This window comes from Pholis gunnellus (assembly GCF_910591455.1).
Source record: "Pholis gunnellus genome assembly, chromosome: 1".
NCBI lineage: Eukaryota > Metazoa > Chordata > Actinopteri > Perciformes > Pholidae > Pholis > Pholis gunnellus.
In genome coordinates this window covers 28,732,661-28,748,501 of record NC_136528.1, presented here as the reverse complement: position 1 = coordinate 28,748,501, position 15,841 = coordinate 28,732,661, and the positions used below count along the sequence as shown (strand labels likewise).

Here is a 15,841-nt window from a genome sequence, read left to right as displayed (position 1 = left end):
AGAAGGTGACATCATGCTCAGGCTTGAGAAATACACATTTTAGACAGGCATTGAGTATAACATTTGTGTGCTCAGCGCCATTTCCCTTCATTTCATGCCAACCGAACAGGAGTTCCCCAAAGCTACTTTGCTTTACAGGCAGAAGCTAATCACTCTGAATTGTCAGTCAGAAAAAGCAGATCCAACTGTTCCAAAAATGTACCAAGAATTCTTGTCCCTGCATCGTGTTGGGTAGCTTGGAACTTGGTGCATGCTAAAATCAGTGCAACAAAGATGAATTTGTAAAAAACAAAAGCGATGATGGTATTAGACCTTTACCTTAATATTCTATTATACAATTGTGTAATACTGTATTATTGGACACAATTGCATTCAAGGAATGCATCACACTGTATTTATCTTCAAGACAAGGCTCAACAAGTTCAAGAGCAGACACAGGAGCCATGACTGTATATTCTGTTTGAGGATTGTGCAATAGCCTGCCGCATGATTTGGAAAGACACATCTGGCTCTACTCAGGACATTTGGGATTTAGCTTTATGTGGAATACACTGTTTTCCTCAGCACAAATGATCAAATGAGTGATCTGGGGCGTTTCTTGGAGCAAGTGGACAAGCAGCTGATGTACTAAAAGGGAGTGCAGTGCTGCAGACATCACTGCTTTAAAACTGGACTCCACAATCAACAGGTGAAAATGTGGCTTTAGTCTAAACTACCTAAATGCAAGGTAAGTCCAATTACCAAGGAAATGGTTTCATGTCATTGTATTAGACTATAAATTGTTTTTTAATGGTGTGTGTAACACACCTGTGTTAAGAAAAAAACCCCGTAAGGGGCATCTAAGGTGGGGTGTCAGAGGAGCGATTAAATATGATCCAGAACGGCACATTTTTGGGGAGAATTTGAAGGCTTATCAGAAATGTAAATACCGCATTTTCTAATACTATGAGACAGATTTTACAACTACACTAACCGTGTTTCTATTCACATTTTTAAGCACATTTTAAAGTAACGCATTAAAAGAGCTCAAACTGCAAACTTTACTAAAATTTCCTCATTTGGGAAAAAAGGTTCTGCGCTCACTTTAACCTTATAATCCCAAACGTCGCGAGAGTGTTTTGCGAAGAAGGGCGTCATATAAATCACTTTTCCGAAACGAATATAATTAATTTCACGACGAGATTCTGAGAAAAAATACAAAAAAAGTCATTTTACTCACTCAAAACACAATTATACACAAAGTAATATATAAACTACCAAGTTCTAGCACAATACCACGTATTTTTCGGCGAGCTACAGCGAGCTACGCACTCCGAATGCAGATATCATCACAAAAAAAGAGACCATCATGGTAGAACAATAGCTTAATAAGCATGAGAATTCCACCCTGAATCTGCAGATATCTTCCATATTTCTCTCCTTCAAACCGTTCAAACGTTACACCGTGGAACACACACAAGATCAACCAACCACAGAGCAAAACATTTGAAACGCACCGTACCTTGAGCTGGTTTTTTGGGCGAAAAACTCTGTAAATCCACTTAAATCCTTTTGCTACATATGCGCTGGTCCCTCTCTTCCTTTTGGGAGTAAAATAGAGTTAATCAAGGCATTTATGCATAGATAGTCCTCCTTTTACTTTTCAGCGAATCATTTCGACGCTCGGTCTGTTGCACAACTCTTTTGGAGTTTTAGTGGCTAAAAAGTCTCTCAATCACCTGACTGACCGGCCCACTGCATTCTAAACTCATTTCCGTATTCTTAGACGTATCACATGTGCAAATCGACCAATCATAGGCTTCGAAAACTGCCAATACACACACAGGGAGCGACGAATAAATCACATAAAACACATAAATCAGGCCCCTGAGAGGTCAAAAATGGTTCAGAATGATGCCACACTGCTGTATTAGATAGATTGAACCCTGTTAGTGATAAAACAAGTGAAATATATAGTTATATAGTATATAAAATTAGAATAGAACAGCTGGAAACCTGGTTCCAAAATTTGGAAAATTCAGAATTTTGGCTTGACCTGGCATGAACTCTCTGTAATCCAACCTCTATCAACTTGGCCTGCTTCACTTTATCAAAGCCAATTCTTTTTTAAAAAGGACTGCTGACATGTTGTGCTATGATTGTGGAGAGTTTCAGGCTTACTGCTGCATTATTTCAAAGACAAAAGTGCTTTTCTTTCCAGGCGAACCTGAACATTTTCAATTTGAGCTGTGTGCCATCTTCATTCAGCATTTACCAGTAACATATACACTGATATGTACACATACTAACAAACTATCACAAGTGTTAGTGTTATTATTCCATTGAAATTATTCAAATAGACCTTGTAGTTAGAGAGATAAGCCCCTTTAAGTATGGATATGAAATATTTGAGCAGAGGCCTCAAAATAGGCTTAGAGGTTAATTTTTGCTTTTGCCGAAAAAGAGTAGATGCACTATTTTGCACCTTTGCCAAATAAATTCTGACCTAGCGAACATTTAACTCACATGACTGAACAGCTGTGTCCGCTGTCACCTTCTGGGATATTCCCATTGGGCGCGAAAGTCTTCGTCTCCGACAACATGGAATATAGACAAGAAAAAACTATTAAAACTTGCCCAAATGAAAGAAATTCTTGAAGTCCTCTCTCCATATTCTCTCGTAGATGGTTAGATATGATTAGATACCCACGCCGACTTTTCTTGTGGTTCACACCACTACAAATTTTTGCAACAATTCAAAAATGTGCATCAAAATTAGCTGGGAAATTGAATGGAAAACCAAAACATGGGTGACCACACAGCATTATTGTGCCTGAAAGCATCCTGAACAAGCCCTGACTGAGGTCTGAAGCTGCAGGTTTAGACGAGTTGTCAGTGTCTGTCTCAGTTGACATACGAGTGTGTAATAGTACGTGTCTGACTGTCAGATTCATCATCCTTCCCTTTGCACAGTTGAATGCTGACGCTTCTGTTTTACTTTTGTTTGATGTGCAAGAGTTACATTGCACGATCGTCAAAATTATTTGCATATGCATTTTTTTCTTATGTTTGCAGACCATAATCCAAATATCATGATGTTGGGAAAACATTTCTGTGGCAGCTGTGTTGACATAGGGGTTCTTGCAAAAAACATGTTCTTTCAATTTAACCGTTGGAATGTCTCCATTCCTTAAAGCCACAACTGTTTGGGTCAACCAAAGCAAACTCTGAGTTTGCACAACGATTAAGGCTAAAGAAAAGTTCATGCAGTTTTGTAAACCCTTCTTTATCCCATTTCATTATGCAACTCTGGCTTCCTCAACATCGGCAGATCTGTATACAGTTGGCATTTGCAAATTGTACACACACACACTTACACACACACGCACACTTACACACACACACGTGCACACAGACACAGTTATACTGTATTTCACACGGTTTACAGTAGTGTATAAACAGAGATCATCTTCTAAAGAGGGCCTTTATTCAGAGCCACTATGCTGGTGTAAAGTTCACAGAATAGACAGGGCTCTATCTTATCTCAAGGACTTTTTACAACTCAATGTTTTGGACATTCAGCTCTTTTCCCCACCCAGGAAATCAACCATTAACTCTGGGCTGAACCTGACAAGGCAGGGCTTAAATAGCAATCCCGTTCCTCCATCTGTCTTCACTTTCTCTGGTGAAGACATGGGGAAAGGCCTCTTCGTCAACAAAGCGGTGGCAGTGACCTGTGTGGTCGCAGCCATCGGTGCTGCAGCCACCATCATAGCCCTGTCTGTGGTTTACGCTCAGGAGAAGTCAAAGAATGAAGCGACGCCTTCATCCACCGCCAGCCCTAACACCAGCCCTAACACCAGCCCCACCACGCCGTCCACCCCAAAGGAGCCCTGGCAGCGGTACAGACTCCCAGACTCCCTCGCTCCCGTCTCCTACAATGTCACCCTGTGGCCCCGGCTGAAGCCCAACGAAGGCGAGCTGTACATTTTCACTGGACACTCCACAGTGGTGTTCAGATGTGTGAAGGAGACCGACCTCATCATCATCCACTCCATCAAGCTGAACCTCACCTCCTTCGAGGGCTACCATGCCAAGCTGAGGGGCCTCAACGGAGCGACCGCGCCCGGCCTGAAAGACACCTGGCTGGAGATTCCCACTCAGTACCTGGTGGTTCAGCTCAACAGTCCGCTGCAGGCCGGCAGCACGTACGAGCTCTTCACCGAGTTCCTTGGAGAGCTGGCCGACGACCTAGGAGGATTCTACAGGAGTGAATACATGGAGGATGGGGTGAAAAAGTAGGATGTTCTTTTTAATCTTAATCTGATTATCTAATTGGTTTTCAATATTTTGGTTTAGTTCTGAGAATTAGTGCAATTTTAAACAAAGTGTAAATGTTAATATGTAGTAATGTAATTTAAACACATGCATTTAAACCAGACACTCACTTTAAGACATAGCATTTGGGAAATGTATTCACTTTCTTTGCCCAGAGTAAGATGGAGATGTCTGTCCATTAGATAAGAAGCTCTGGCCAACAGTCTGTTAGCTTAGCATATAGACTAGAAACAGGGGGAAACGAATAGCTTGACTCCGTACGAATGTAACAAAATTCTACCCACACCTCTAGAACTCGTACATTAACATATTGTATCTTGCATATATACATCAGTACAAAAACCAAGGTTTCCAGTCTTTTTGCTAAGCTAAGATAGCTGGCTGCTAGTTGTAGTTTACAGTACTGTACAGACATGAGAGTGGTATCCATCTACTCGTTTAACTTTTGGCAAATGTTTGTACTTCCCAAAATGTCACATATTCCTTTAATTAGATTAGATTAGAGAAGCAGTGTCTAGTATTTTTAAATGATCTGTTCATGTTATGTTTTAATAAAATTGTATATTGTGGGCTATTAATAACGAGGAACCGTTAGCTCTGTTTCTTGATCAGTTCAATGGATAAACTTCGGAGAATATAAAGTCGATGTGGATGTGGTTGCAATGTCAGTTTGTTGATTTTAGAATAACTTCAGTACAGAATGCAAAAGTATGTTTTACAAAATAAATAAAACAATTAAATAAAACAATATATATACTTTCTTGAACAAAAACAATATATATTTTGTAGTGTTGTATTTGCAGCCACTATGTGTAAGATTAGAAATATTGTCACTTTGGTTTCTCCTAGTGGTTTAATAAAAAAAGACACTTAAGTTAATCTATATTTAGTTCAAACATCACATTACACACCAAAATCCCTGTCTCACATTCCCTTACATAAAAAATAAATGCCAGTGATTTGCATGCAGTGAGATTTCAGCCCTTTAGCCCTTTGCGTGTCTTATCTTGTCAGATAATTATATTCTCTCCTGATGGACAAAACAACCATTTCCCACGGGTTGCTGAAATGTAACCCGTGGGAAAAAACTTACTAGAACACATTGAACGGGGATTATATCCAAGTGTGAGAGTATCTAAAGTGGAGAGTTCCTTTAATATTTGATGTGGGTGTTAATTATTCCGTTTTTCGTATCTGCTATTGTCAGAGTTGTGGCCACAACTCAAATGCAGCCGACGGATGCCAGGAAAGCCTTCCCCTGCTTCGACGAGCCCGCTATGAAAGCAGTCTTCCACATGACCCTCATTCACCCCCACGAGACCGTGGCTCTGTCCAACTCCATGAACTACGGCAAGTTCTTCTCTCAGCGTCCAGCGCTACGCTTCACACGTCAACTGTCCATGTGTGATGTGTCCTAAAGTAACCCCAAGCTTTAATAAGTGTGACGTACCGATACATACACATTTCATTCGCAACAACAGCACACATGAAATGTTCAGCCGTATTGTACAGTATGTTGATACAATGCGCTTATTTATTCCTCATTGGTAATGAATCTGCTGCTGTCTGTTCTCCCCCACACACAGAACCTTTAAACATCACTATGGAAGGACACAATTTAATCCAGACAAGCTTCGAGCCCACGGAGATCATGTCAACCTACTTGCTGGCTTTCGTTGTGTCTGAGTTCACATTCATTTCGAATCAACCGGATGCAGACGTTTTGGTAATTATTTATTACATCTCACCATACAAATGGCAATGGGTCTGTACTTGTATTATTATTATTACCATTTTTGCACTCACTCTCTCTGACCCTTGACCTTCCTGGAGGGTGGAACAAGGATTTTGTTAGGATGAGCAATAAACTGTGACATTGATAATCAGCTATGAGAACCACACTCCCCCTCAATACCGCTTCTACTGCGACTACTGCTGCTATCTACTACTGCTACAATGAACTACCATTGTTGCTGCTACAGCTTGAATTAAGCTCAATAATTTAAGCTGATCTGACTCGAGGCCCACAAGAACTAATTTCTCTCATGTATCTGCTCTGAATGCTGATGTGCAGTTTGAAATTATAACACCTTAGCACATTGAGAGAGATTGCAGCCATGACAGCAGTTTTGCGGAAGTATTGCTGTATTCTTTCAAGAAAGAAATGCTTCCGACTCAAAACGAGAGAGTTTTATGGCTCATCACTGTGAACCTGGATCCTTGATATTATGGATTAGCCCACTAAACACTGGAATGGACCATGTTATCACAGCTGTGTAACCAACATGACTGGATCATACAGTGGTTTCATTTCAATTATTGTGTATTTATGCTTCTGATTTAACAGTTTGTGTTTGTTAACTGCATGATTATTTCAAACAAAATTAGTTTTCAGTTATTATACAGTAAATGCAACGTTACAAACCACTGCTCGTACTACTAGTACTACAAGTACCATTACAAACAGCAGATGTTGGCTCGTCTATGGCTGCTCTGCTCTGTTGGATGCAGTGTTACTATGCTTCCCTCTGCTGGACTCCAGGCTTAGCTCAGGCCTCTGGTCTACTATTTTTTCCCCTTCTGTCTATTTAATCAAGCACTGTTTGTGTACAGATACGGATCTGGGCTCGCAGGAGGGCTATAGTCGAGGGCCAGGGGGACTATGCTCTGGAGAAGACTGGGCCCATATTGGCATTCTTTGCAGACTACTACAACTCTTCTTATCCCCTGAAAAAGTCAGGTATGGAACCACACGCACAGACCAACACAAGGACAGGAAATAGGTTTGCTCTACTGTATGCATACTGTTAAACGATATTACTTTATGGTTGTCTTTTAGACCAGATCGCACTTCCTGACTTCAGCGCTGGAGCCATGGAGAACTGGGGCCTGATCACCTACAGAGAAACCGCCCTCTTATATAACCCCGGCGTGTCATCCAATGGAGACAAGGAGTGGGTGGCAACAGTCATCTCTCACGAGCTCGCTCATATGGTATCAAACTAAAGGACTCTCTATGGTGTTCTGCACTCCAGAAACCAAATCATATCTTTGATGGTCATCGTGTTTAGCTTTGAAATGTGTTTCAAAACCTGCCGATAAAATGAAGCTCTGTCCTCTCAGTGGTTTGGGAACTTGGTGACCACGCGGTGGTGGAATGACCTGTGGCTCAACGAGGGATTTGCCACCTACGTCTCTTATCTTGGAGCCGACTATGCTGAGCCAACGTGGAATATGGTGAGTTTTGAATATACCACGCTGAATATACTGAACGGACCTCTTTTTAAATTGCTCTGGTGTGAGCTTATTCCTGACAAAGTGGATCCATTTAATGTGTTTAAAATATGTGTGAAATGTGTCCCGTCATGCCACAATGCACTATTCAAAATATTTCCTCTCTGCATTTTCCAGAAAGATTTAATCGTCCTGAATCAGATCGTTGGTGTGATGTCTGTGGATGCCTTGGCCTCCTCCCACCCACTCTCATCCAAAGAGGAGGACATCCTGATGCCAGAGCACATCAGCGAACTGTTTGACTCCATCACATACAGCAAGGTGCAGTATAATTGATATTAACACGTCTTAACTTCCTTACCCTAATGTATTGTTCTCTTCAAACCCCAAGAGACAAGATGTCGACTTCCGCTAAACAAAAAAGAATGAATTAATTTCCCGGGTGACCCTAATCAAAGACTCTTTGGGAACTACAGAATTAAAGTACTAATGAATCGCTGATCCTCGTTAACCGAAAGCTGTAATTGTGTCCGATATTTCACCCACTAACACTGCTAATATCCTTCTGTGTTTCATCACAGGGAGCTGCGGTCCTCAGGATGCTCTCAGAGTTTATCACTGAAACCGTCTTTTCCAAAGGACTTAATGTGAGTACAGCTGATTCAATTTCGTTTTGTATTTTGTTAATGTTGTTTGTAATACCACCATTTTATTGCGGTTCGTCTAACTTTGTTCACAACAAAAGCACAACTCGAGCATAACAAATACTTTGATGATTTGTCTGCAGACATACTTGGAGGAGTTCAAGTATAAAAACACAGTCTACACAGACCTCTGGAAGCACCTGCAAATGGTAAGATAGCACCATCCACAAGACAGACACTTATGAAGAAAATATATCTTTTTCAATTTATATTAAAGCAGAAGACACAAAACTGATAACCTCGTGAAGTTAATCACGCTAACGTGTGAGAATACATTTGCCCGTGAGCTAAATATCTGGCTCTTCAGCTGCTTAACTCTCCGCTATGTTCACCATGAGTTCACATTTCACTGATTAGTAGAGTGATATTATGCATACCTTTTGAAAGAAGTTCAGTCCACTTGGTGCAACAGCCCGTTCTCGTACGATAAGTAGCCAAAAGTGGCCAATGTAAGCAAAATGTAGGTAGCCTCGGTGTTGCTGTGCAGCTGACATTGTCATTTTGGTGACTTTTCTACACTCTTCTACTTTTACTGTAATTTCCACTTGGGACCACAATCACCACTGCGCAACAGCAAAATATGTAGCCTCCCTTTAAACATTTGTAGAATGAATCTGCCTGTTATTCATTGAGACTCATGAGCAATGGTCATTTCAGTTCTGTTCAGTTCCACCAATTCAGTTCTGAGATCAGCTAAGGCACCTTGAAAAAATATTAAAATAAATAAAAAGTAAAAGAATTCCTCTGCAGGGAGCAACAGTCACAATATTACTAATATATGAATATTCCTCTTTTAAGGCAGTGGATAACGCCAACATAGAGCTGCCAGACTCTGTCGAGGTTATCATGAACCGGTGGATCCTACAGATGGGGTTCCCGGTGGTCACCATCAACACCCAGACTGGAAAAATTACCCAAACACACTTCTTGTTGGACCCAGACTCTGTAGTCGACAGACCCTCAGAGTTCAAGTAGGAAACATTCTCAATCTTTCTTGTGAATATGCTGAATACACCGAGCATAAGAAACTCACCCGCTCTCTCTGTGTACTCCGTGTTTACATGTGTGTGGTGGGATGAATGCGGCTGTAGATATGAGTGGTTTGTCCCTATCACCTGGATTAAGACCGGAGGAGCCGAGCAGCAGTACTGGCTTCTTAACAAAGAGGGTAAGGTTTATTTCAGGTGTTCGTACAGAGCATTGCAAAGATGATGAACACGATAGAAAAAGGTGCATTATTTTTGTCTCCATCCAAACAGCTACAAACACAAACGTGACTCTTAGTGCTGATGATTGGCTGGTGGCCAACATAAACATGAAGGGCTTCTACCGAGTCAACTACGACTCCGACAACTGGGAGCGTCTCCTCGCCAAGCTGAGCTCCAGACATCAGGTGCGTGATGCCGCATTGCTTCCACAGTGTTTCTAAATGATGACTACCCACGCCCCCCAAAAACTCAATTCCTTTGTTGGCTTTTCAGGACATCCCAGTGATCAACCGAGCCCAACTCATCGACGATGCTTTCAACCTCGCCAGGTGAGGCCACGTTATTTTTTTGCAAAGCGTCTGCCGTCAAATGTTGAAAGAGAGAGCTAAACGTACGTGCCTTTTTCAGGGCCAAGATGGTGAACACAACTCTGGCTCTGAGGACGACCAAGTTCCTCGATACAGAGGTCGAATACATGCCCTGGGAGACAGCCAGGCGCAGCTTAAACTACTACTTCCTGATGTTTGACCGCAGCGAAGTTTACGGGCCCATGCAGGTTTGTGATGAACGGTCAACCTTTGCCGTGCATCCGCAAAGAATTAATTCCAATGCTGATCCCCAAAGAACAGCAGGGTGACGGTGTTCATGAAGGAATGCACATTGGTTAATTGAGGGAAAATATACCTGGAAATCAGCAGATTGATCACAAGTCTTTACTAAATCATTTTTCAAACGCTCCTTTCATTCACTCCTCAGGCTTACCTGAAGAAGCAGGTCACCCCTTTGTTTAACTACTTCAAAAAGATCACTGTCAACTGGACAAAGATCCCAGAGAAGCACACCGACCAGTAAGGATGTTAACATGCCGCCTGTGTTTTAAACCATATCTGTTTCACCCTTTTGAACACACGTGTGCTATAGTAACCTTTGGCGCAATCAATGTATAGGCTTTGTAACCCTATGACAACTGCAACATACTGTAGTATTTATTTTTATGATAAACCATGATGACTCGGCTAGATGTTTTTTCCTGGAAACCGCAGTATTTACAGGATGATACTATCGTCTGGGGTTTCCCCAAGGGGAACTCTGACGAGCACAAGATTCACATTATTTGATTGACAATTTAGGTTGCACTAAGCCGCAGTAAACCGTGTCCCTGTGGGCTCATGTAACGTAGATTAGGTGAAACTTTAATTATCCCCACGGGAAACACTAGATAATGCCAAAATAATCTACCCATCCTCTTTCCAAGCTGCACCTCCACTCCACTCTGTATCTCTTTAATGTGTTCACTCCAATGTACTCTTATCTTGAGAGAAATAAGTTTATGTTGCACGGTCAATGCTGGAAAACTTTCCTGCAGTTCTACTGAAAAGATGCCTTTATCAGGCATGGTGGGATTTACTCGATTGCATCACTTGAATGACATTGTTCCCCTCAGCGTGTATGTCAACACTCAAAGAGTTTAGATGACTTCCTTCATTAGTGAGAACATTCAAAGATGGTCTAAGTGCGCATGTGGGGGACCCCACATTGGAGAGCCCATGGGAAGAGGTCTCCGTATATGAGATGCTTCACTTCCTTTTATACCACGAAAACTTTGATGGTTAATTTATCTCATTTTCAGAATGAGAAAGTAAATCTACTATAATCGGGGGGGGGGGAAATCCAAGAGAGCCACACACAATTAAACATTCAGGAATGACTGGGTATACTGTATATAACTTTAACTTTAGTAGTATTCCAGTATTTGTTAAAAGTGGATGTTAACACTACGACAGCAGAGAAATGTGACTGTTTTCAAATTTGGTAAAAATAAAAATAAGTATAGAAAGAAATAAAAAAACGTAAAGTGCTGCATCTTACTTACGGTGCCCCATCTCGCTTCTCAGACCTGGGGGGGTGGATTCGAGGTCTGCAGTTGGACCCCTCCTGACATTCTCCTGACACCGTGTATCATCTCATGTCCCTATCTAGGTACAACCAGGTAAATGCAATCTCCATGGCATGCAGCACTGGAGTGGAAGGCTGTAAGGAGCTGACCACCGACTGGTTCAAAGACTGGAGGAACAACCCCACGAACAACACGTATGTTCACACCCTGACGCTTTCCTTTCAATCTTTCTTTTCCATATTGTCTTCCTCTCGGATTAATATGTGGGATTCTCCTAAACTTGTTAAATGCAGCAGTTGTTTTTATTTTAATTAAAGTATTTTCTTTGCCACCGCTGTCATTGCCTTTAACTCTCTGTCACTTTCTTCAATGGTTGCAGGATTAGTCCCAACCTGAAGTACACAGTGTACTGCAGTGCGATCGCAGCGGGAGGCGTGGAGGAGTGGGACTTTGCTTGGTCCATGTTCAAGAACGCTACCATCGCTACGGAGGCTGACAAACTCATGTCCGCTCTGTCCTGCACCAGACAGCCCTGGCTGCTGAACAGGTCGGTGTTACTAACATCGTTCTCTTCCTCTGGTCATTTTTAGTCTCACTGTAGGGTTTCGATTGGTCCTACGTCAAACACTGTTGCAGCAGCAAGTCGAATGTTTGGTCCTCACCGTGAGTTGTGTTTCAGGTATCTGGAGTATTGTCTGGACCCAGAGAAGATCCGTAAGCAGGACGCCACCTCCACCATCATTTCCATTGCTAGCAACCCCATCGGTCAACCTCTGGCATGGGACTTTGTCAGAGCCAAATGGGACCATATATTCAATGAGTGAGTCTTCCCTCATGCACACATGTATAGAATGTGACTAGAATGTTAAAGCTGAGGTTACGGTTAAACGTATTGCTATGGAGGCAGAAGGAGGATTTGATAATTGCGGTGTTGATTATCTATAACTATAATTGGAGGGATTGCAATGACATTTTGCTGCTATTCCCTTCAACCTCCAGTCCTAATTAGCTAACATGCTAACATGCTCAACTACGATGGCGAACATAATTATGTCGGCTTAACATCAAAATGTTAGCATTGTCATTATTAGCATGTTAGAATGCTGAAATGTAGCATTTAGCTAAGTCTAGCATGGCCGCGGACTTTTAGTCCTGTTTTCAAAATGTCCAACCAAACAGCTTTACATACACAGCCTGTTGTTGTTTGCAAAATGATCACAGCCCGTGTTGTTTGGGCCTTTTTCTCCAGCTATGGTGGCGGATCGTTTTCGTTTGGAGGACTTATAAGCGGACTGACCAGACGATTCTCCTCTGAATTTGAGTACAAGCAGGTACAGTTTCTCTACAGTGTTCATTGTTGATCTCTGTAAGATCCAACGAGCCAATATTTCATTCCACGAGGGCAATATGTGAGAGAGTTAATATTTATAACTAGACTATTGTTTGCAAGGTGCTGTGCATCAGGTACATGGCATGACGCATGAACGTGGCATGACGCATGAACGTGTCGTTACACAAGTACGGTGGTGAAGAAAACGTTCTTATACCCTAATCCTATAGTTTATACCTGTTTATGCCGACATTCAAAATTGAATTCCAGTAACCCCCCCCCCCCCCCCCCCTATTCCTCTCCAGTTGCTGCAGTTCAAAGAAGACAACGCCGGGCAGCTTGGCTCGGCCACCACGTCTCTCGAGCAGGCGCTGGAGAGTACCAAGGCCAACATGAACTGGGTGGCGATGAACGAGGAGCAGGTGCTTGATTGGTTCACCAGCGAGACCTCTTCACCAGTTTAACACAAGTGCAGATTGTCTTACTGGCTTTTACACCGGCTCGAACCAATAGTGGCATTATAGATATCCTGAATGTAATGTTTCTTTTCTTAAATGTAAAGGTTTTATAATGCATTTTTATGGATATTTGATACAAATAAAAAATGTTTTGATACTGTACATACTGTAAATATTCAAGAGGTTTTGAATAGATGTCACGACAGAAGCGTGTGATATTCTCTGCTTTCACGTGTTTTTTTTGCATCTATTGTTGATGCCAGTGTTTTGAATATAAGCCATATTAGACTGTGACGTTTTGTACCTCCAAACTGTGAGCACAGTCCATTTAAATGTAAAATATCTGAAAACAAATGTCAGCAAACTTTCATTTGCTGAGTGCGGACTCTCTTGGCATCTCGGGAACATCACAGATCACAGTATGGACATAGCAACAGAGTAAAACATCAATTCAACTTCAATGACTAAAACACATTATGTGCCCATATTATTAACTTCTGGCTCACACATGGACACTGCAGAGAAACACTTTCGAACAGGAAGTGACCATCAAGAGTTGGAGTGAAATAAAGTAATGACTTCGGAGTTTCTGAGCTGAATCCAGAGCCGTTTATATTTATCATGTTTTATGGTCTCAACCACTCGGCATGTTTACACAGGATCGGAAAAGGCGCCAATTAACTGGTCCCAGCTCAGCTGCCACTTCACTCCGTGGGGGTCTTTCCTTAAGGACTTTAGCGGGGATGTGCTCCCTGTTTAGCACCTCATTGTCACGCTGACAGCTGCAGTGTTTGTGTAGGGAAGCCGAGGCCAAGCACCAAGTCTGCATGATTTCATTTGTTTCGTATATAAAAACATTTGGATGAATGCAAAAAAACTCGAGGGTTATTTTGATAAATTACGTTTATTTCATTCACGTTGTGAAAGCTCAATAAATATACAGTTCTATGTATTAAATAAAATGCACAAAAAGGACAGAAATATATTTTGTTCAAAATAACAAAATTGAGTAGTTTTGTCCATAGATTTTGTTAGAGGTCATTGCTGCAATGAAAATAGCGGATTGATGGCCGTGTCTCTCAGCACTGTCCAGAGAAGGCCACGTTTTGAAGCTGCTGCTGTGGCATCCAGAACTGCTCGCTGGTGAAGCAAACTCCGTTTGAAACCTGAAAAGAGAAGACAGATTTTTGGTTATGAACCCATTCAACACAAGTTCACTGCAAAGCGAATTCTCTTAAGCTCAAATGCTTTGAAATCTGTGGAGCTGTACAAGACCATGATATGAAACATACCTGATATGAGGGCTGCAGAGAGGACAGATGTGCTGAGCTCATGGTGTTACAATCTGGTTCTTGATGGCAGTAGCTGGCTGCTGGCTGACCCAGGAACTGGCTGAGGTTTTGAGGCTGCTCCGAAAACCCTGAGGCATTCTGCTCCGGCGCCTCCTCGCTGAGGCCCAGCTGAGCCGACAGGTAGGAGATGTAGCGGGTGGTGAGGCGCAGCGTCTCGATCTTGGTCAGGGTCTGCCCGGCGGGTGCCACCGAGGGAGGCAGGTATGTCCTGAGGTGCTGCAGGGCCTTGGTCAGATCCCTCATCCTCAGCTTCTCTCTCTCGCTGGCTGTCTGCCGCTTCTTCCCCGGATACCTGGATCTGGATTTCTTCACGGTGGAGGACGTGGCTGTGGAGGATCCGGGGCAAGACGGAAGCTGCGTCCCCTGGGTGAGGCGAGGCGCTGCCGGGCTTTTGAAGACGAAACAGTCCATGGCGTTCGGTTCGCTTCCGGCGGCCCGGAGGGAGGCGGGGGAGAAGCAGAAGGAGTCCACAGAGGAGGTGGGAGACAGACTGCTGCTGCTGCTGCTGCTGCCTGCGCTGAAGTAACCAGGGTCCGAGGCTGGATCGTAGGCCAGGTGATCGTAGGGCTTGTCCAGCAGGGACTCAAACAGGAAAGAGTTGTCCTGGAGCTGGAGAGGAGAGCAGTAGGAAACCTCCATGGCCGCTGTCTTGGTCTTGGTCTTGGTCCGAGCAGTCAGTGTGTTGCCGGTGAGGCAGGCAGAGAGGATAGTGAGGAGGACCAGGGAGGCTGCTCCATATATGTGGTGGGAGGTGCGATTTTGCACCCCCGGCAGCCACCTCCGGTCCCTGAGAAGCTCTGGGGAGCAGGACCGACACCTCTGCCGGGGGAGGGGGGGTGGTCCCATGGGAAACATGGCAGCTCCGGGTCAAGGTGCGACCGGAAGTAGACAAGTTCACACGACACGCTCTTGCAGCCTGGGAACACGACCCTGAGGACTTCTTTTTATTAGAAATCTATAGCGTCATGAGCCGTGACTGAATGATCTGTTTCATGTGACACTGTAGTTAAATGGCATGTGTTTTTTTTTCTTTTTCGCCCTGGTGACCCCCCCCCCCCCCCGCCACACGCACACACACACACACACACACAACAAGGTCAGGCTGCAGAAGTGTGCCGGTGGGCAGCTGTGAAGTGTGAGGAGTTTACACCTCGTCCTGTTTGGACAGCAGTGCGCCTCACTGGCCTGGGAACTCTGATCTGCACAGGAAGAACTTACAGAACCAACAGACACGCTGTCTTTTATTAAGTTCAGGTCCTCGCTGGCTGTCCCGGCCACCTCTTCATTGTAGAAGAGATTTATTTTTCGGGCCTCAATGGGACCTGGTTGGGATCTAGATTG

The 15,841-nt window shown here is 43.2% G+C and overlaps 1 protein-coding gene across 3 annotated transcripts; it reads left to right on the top strand.

The window, feature by feature from the left end:
• Positions 1 to 518: 518 nt before the first annotated feature.
• On the top strand, positions 519 to 13,310 carry LOC306695170 (aminopeptidase Ey-like). Of its 3 annotated transcripts, none has more exons than XM_079158339.1 (21): positions 519 to 727; positions 3,579 to 4,277; positions 5,525 to 5,667; positions 5,904 to 6,043; positions 6,931 to 7,057; positions 7,157 to 7,311; positions 7,441 to 7,554; positions 7,729 to 7,872; positions 8,133 to 8,198; positions 8,339 to 8,404; positions 9,054 to 9,226; positions 9,347 to 9,423; positions 9,515 to 9,648; positions 9,737 to 9,792; positions 9,872 to 10,019; positions 10,220 to 10,311; positions 11,444 to 11,554; positions 11,740 to 11,907; positions 12,040 to 12,180; positions 12,610 to 12,691; positions 12,996 to 13,310. In XM_079158339.1, the coding sequence occupies exons 2-21, from the start codon at positions 3,673 to 3,675 to the stop codon at positions 13,152 to 13,154; spliced, it is 2,901 nt and encodes a 966-aa protein (XP_079014465.1). In that variant the 5' UTR covers positions 519 to 727; positions 3,579 to 3,672; the 3' UTR covers positions 13,155 to 13,310. The 3 variants fall into 3 exon arrangements, with proteins under 3 accessions (XP_079014465.1, XP_079014464.1, XP_079014463.1); XM_079158338.1 differs by having other exon boundaries at positions 3,562 to 4,277; XM_079158337.1 differs by lacking the exon at positions 519 to 727 and having other exon boundaries at positions 3,151 to 4,277.
• The last annotated feature ends 2,531 nt before the right edge of the window (positions 13,311 to 15,841 follow it).

Bases quoted from the DNA above. Each gene is read 5' to 3' on its own strand.
- LOC306695170 (XM_079158337.1), top strand. From the start codon at position 3,244: ATGCAGTTTTGTAAACCCTTCTTTATCCCATTTCATTATGCAACTCTG. The intron at 5,668-5,903 runs GCAAGTTCTTCT...CCCCACACACAG, and splicing joins GTCCAACTCCATGAACTACG to AACCTTTAAACATCACTATG. The intron at 9,649-9,736 runs GTGCGTGATGCC...TTGGCTTTTCAG, and splicing joins AGCTGAGCTCCAGACATCAG to GACATCCCAGTGATCAACCG.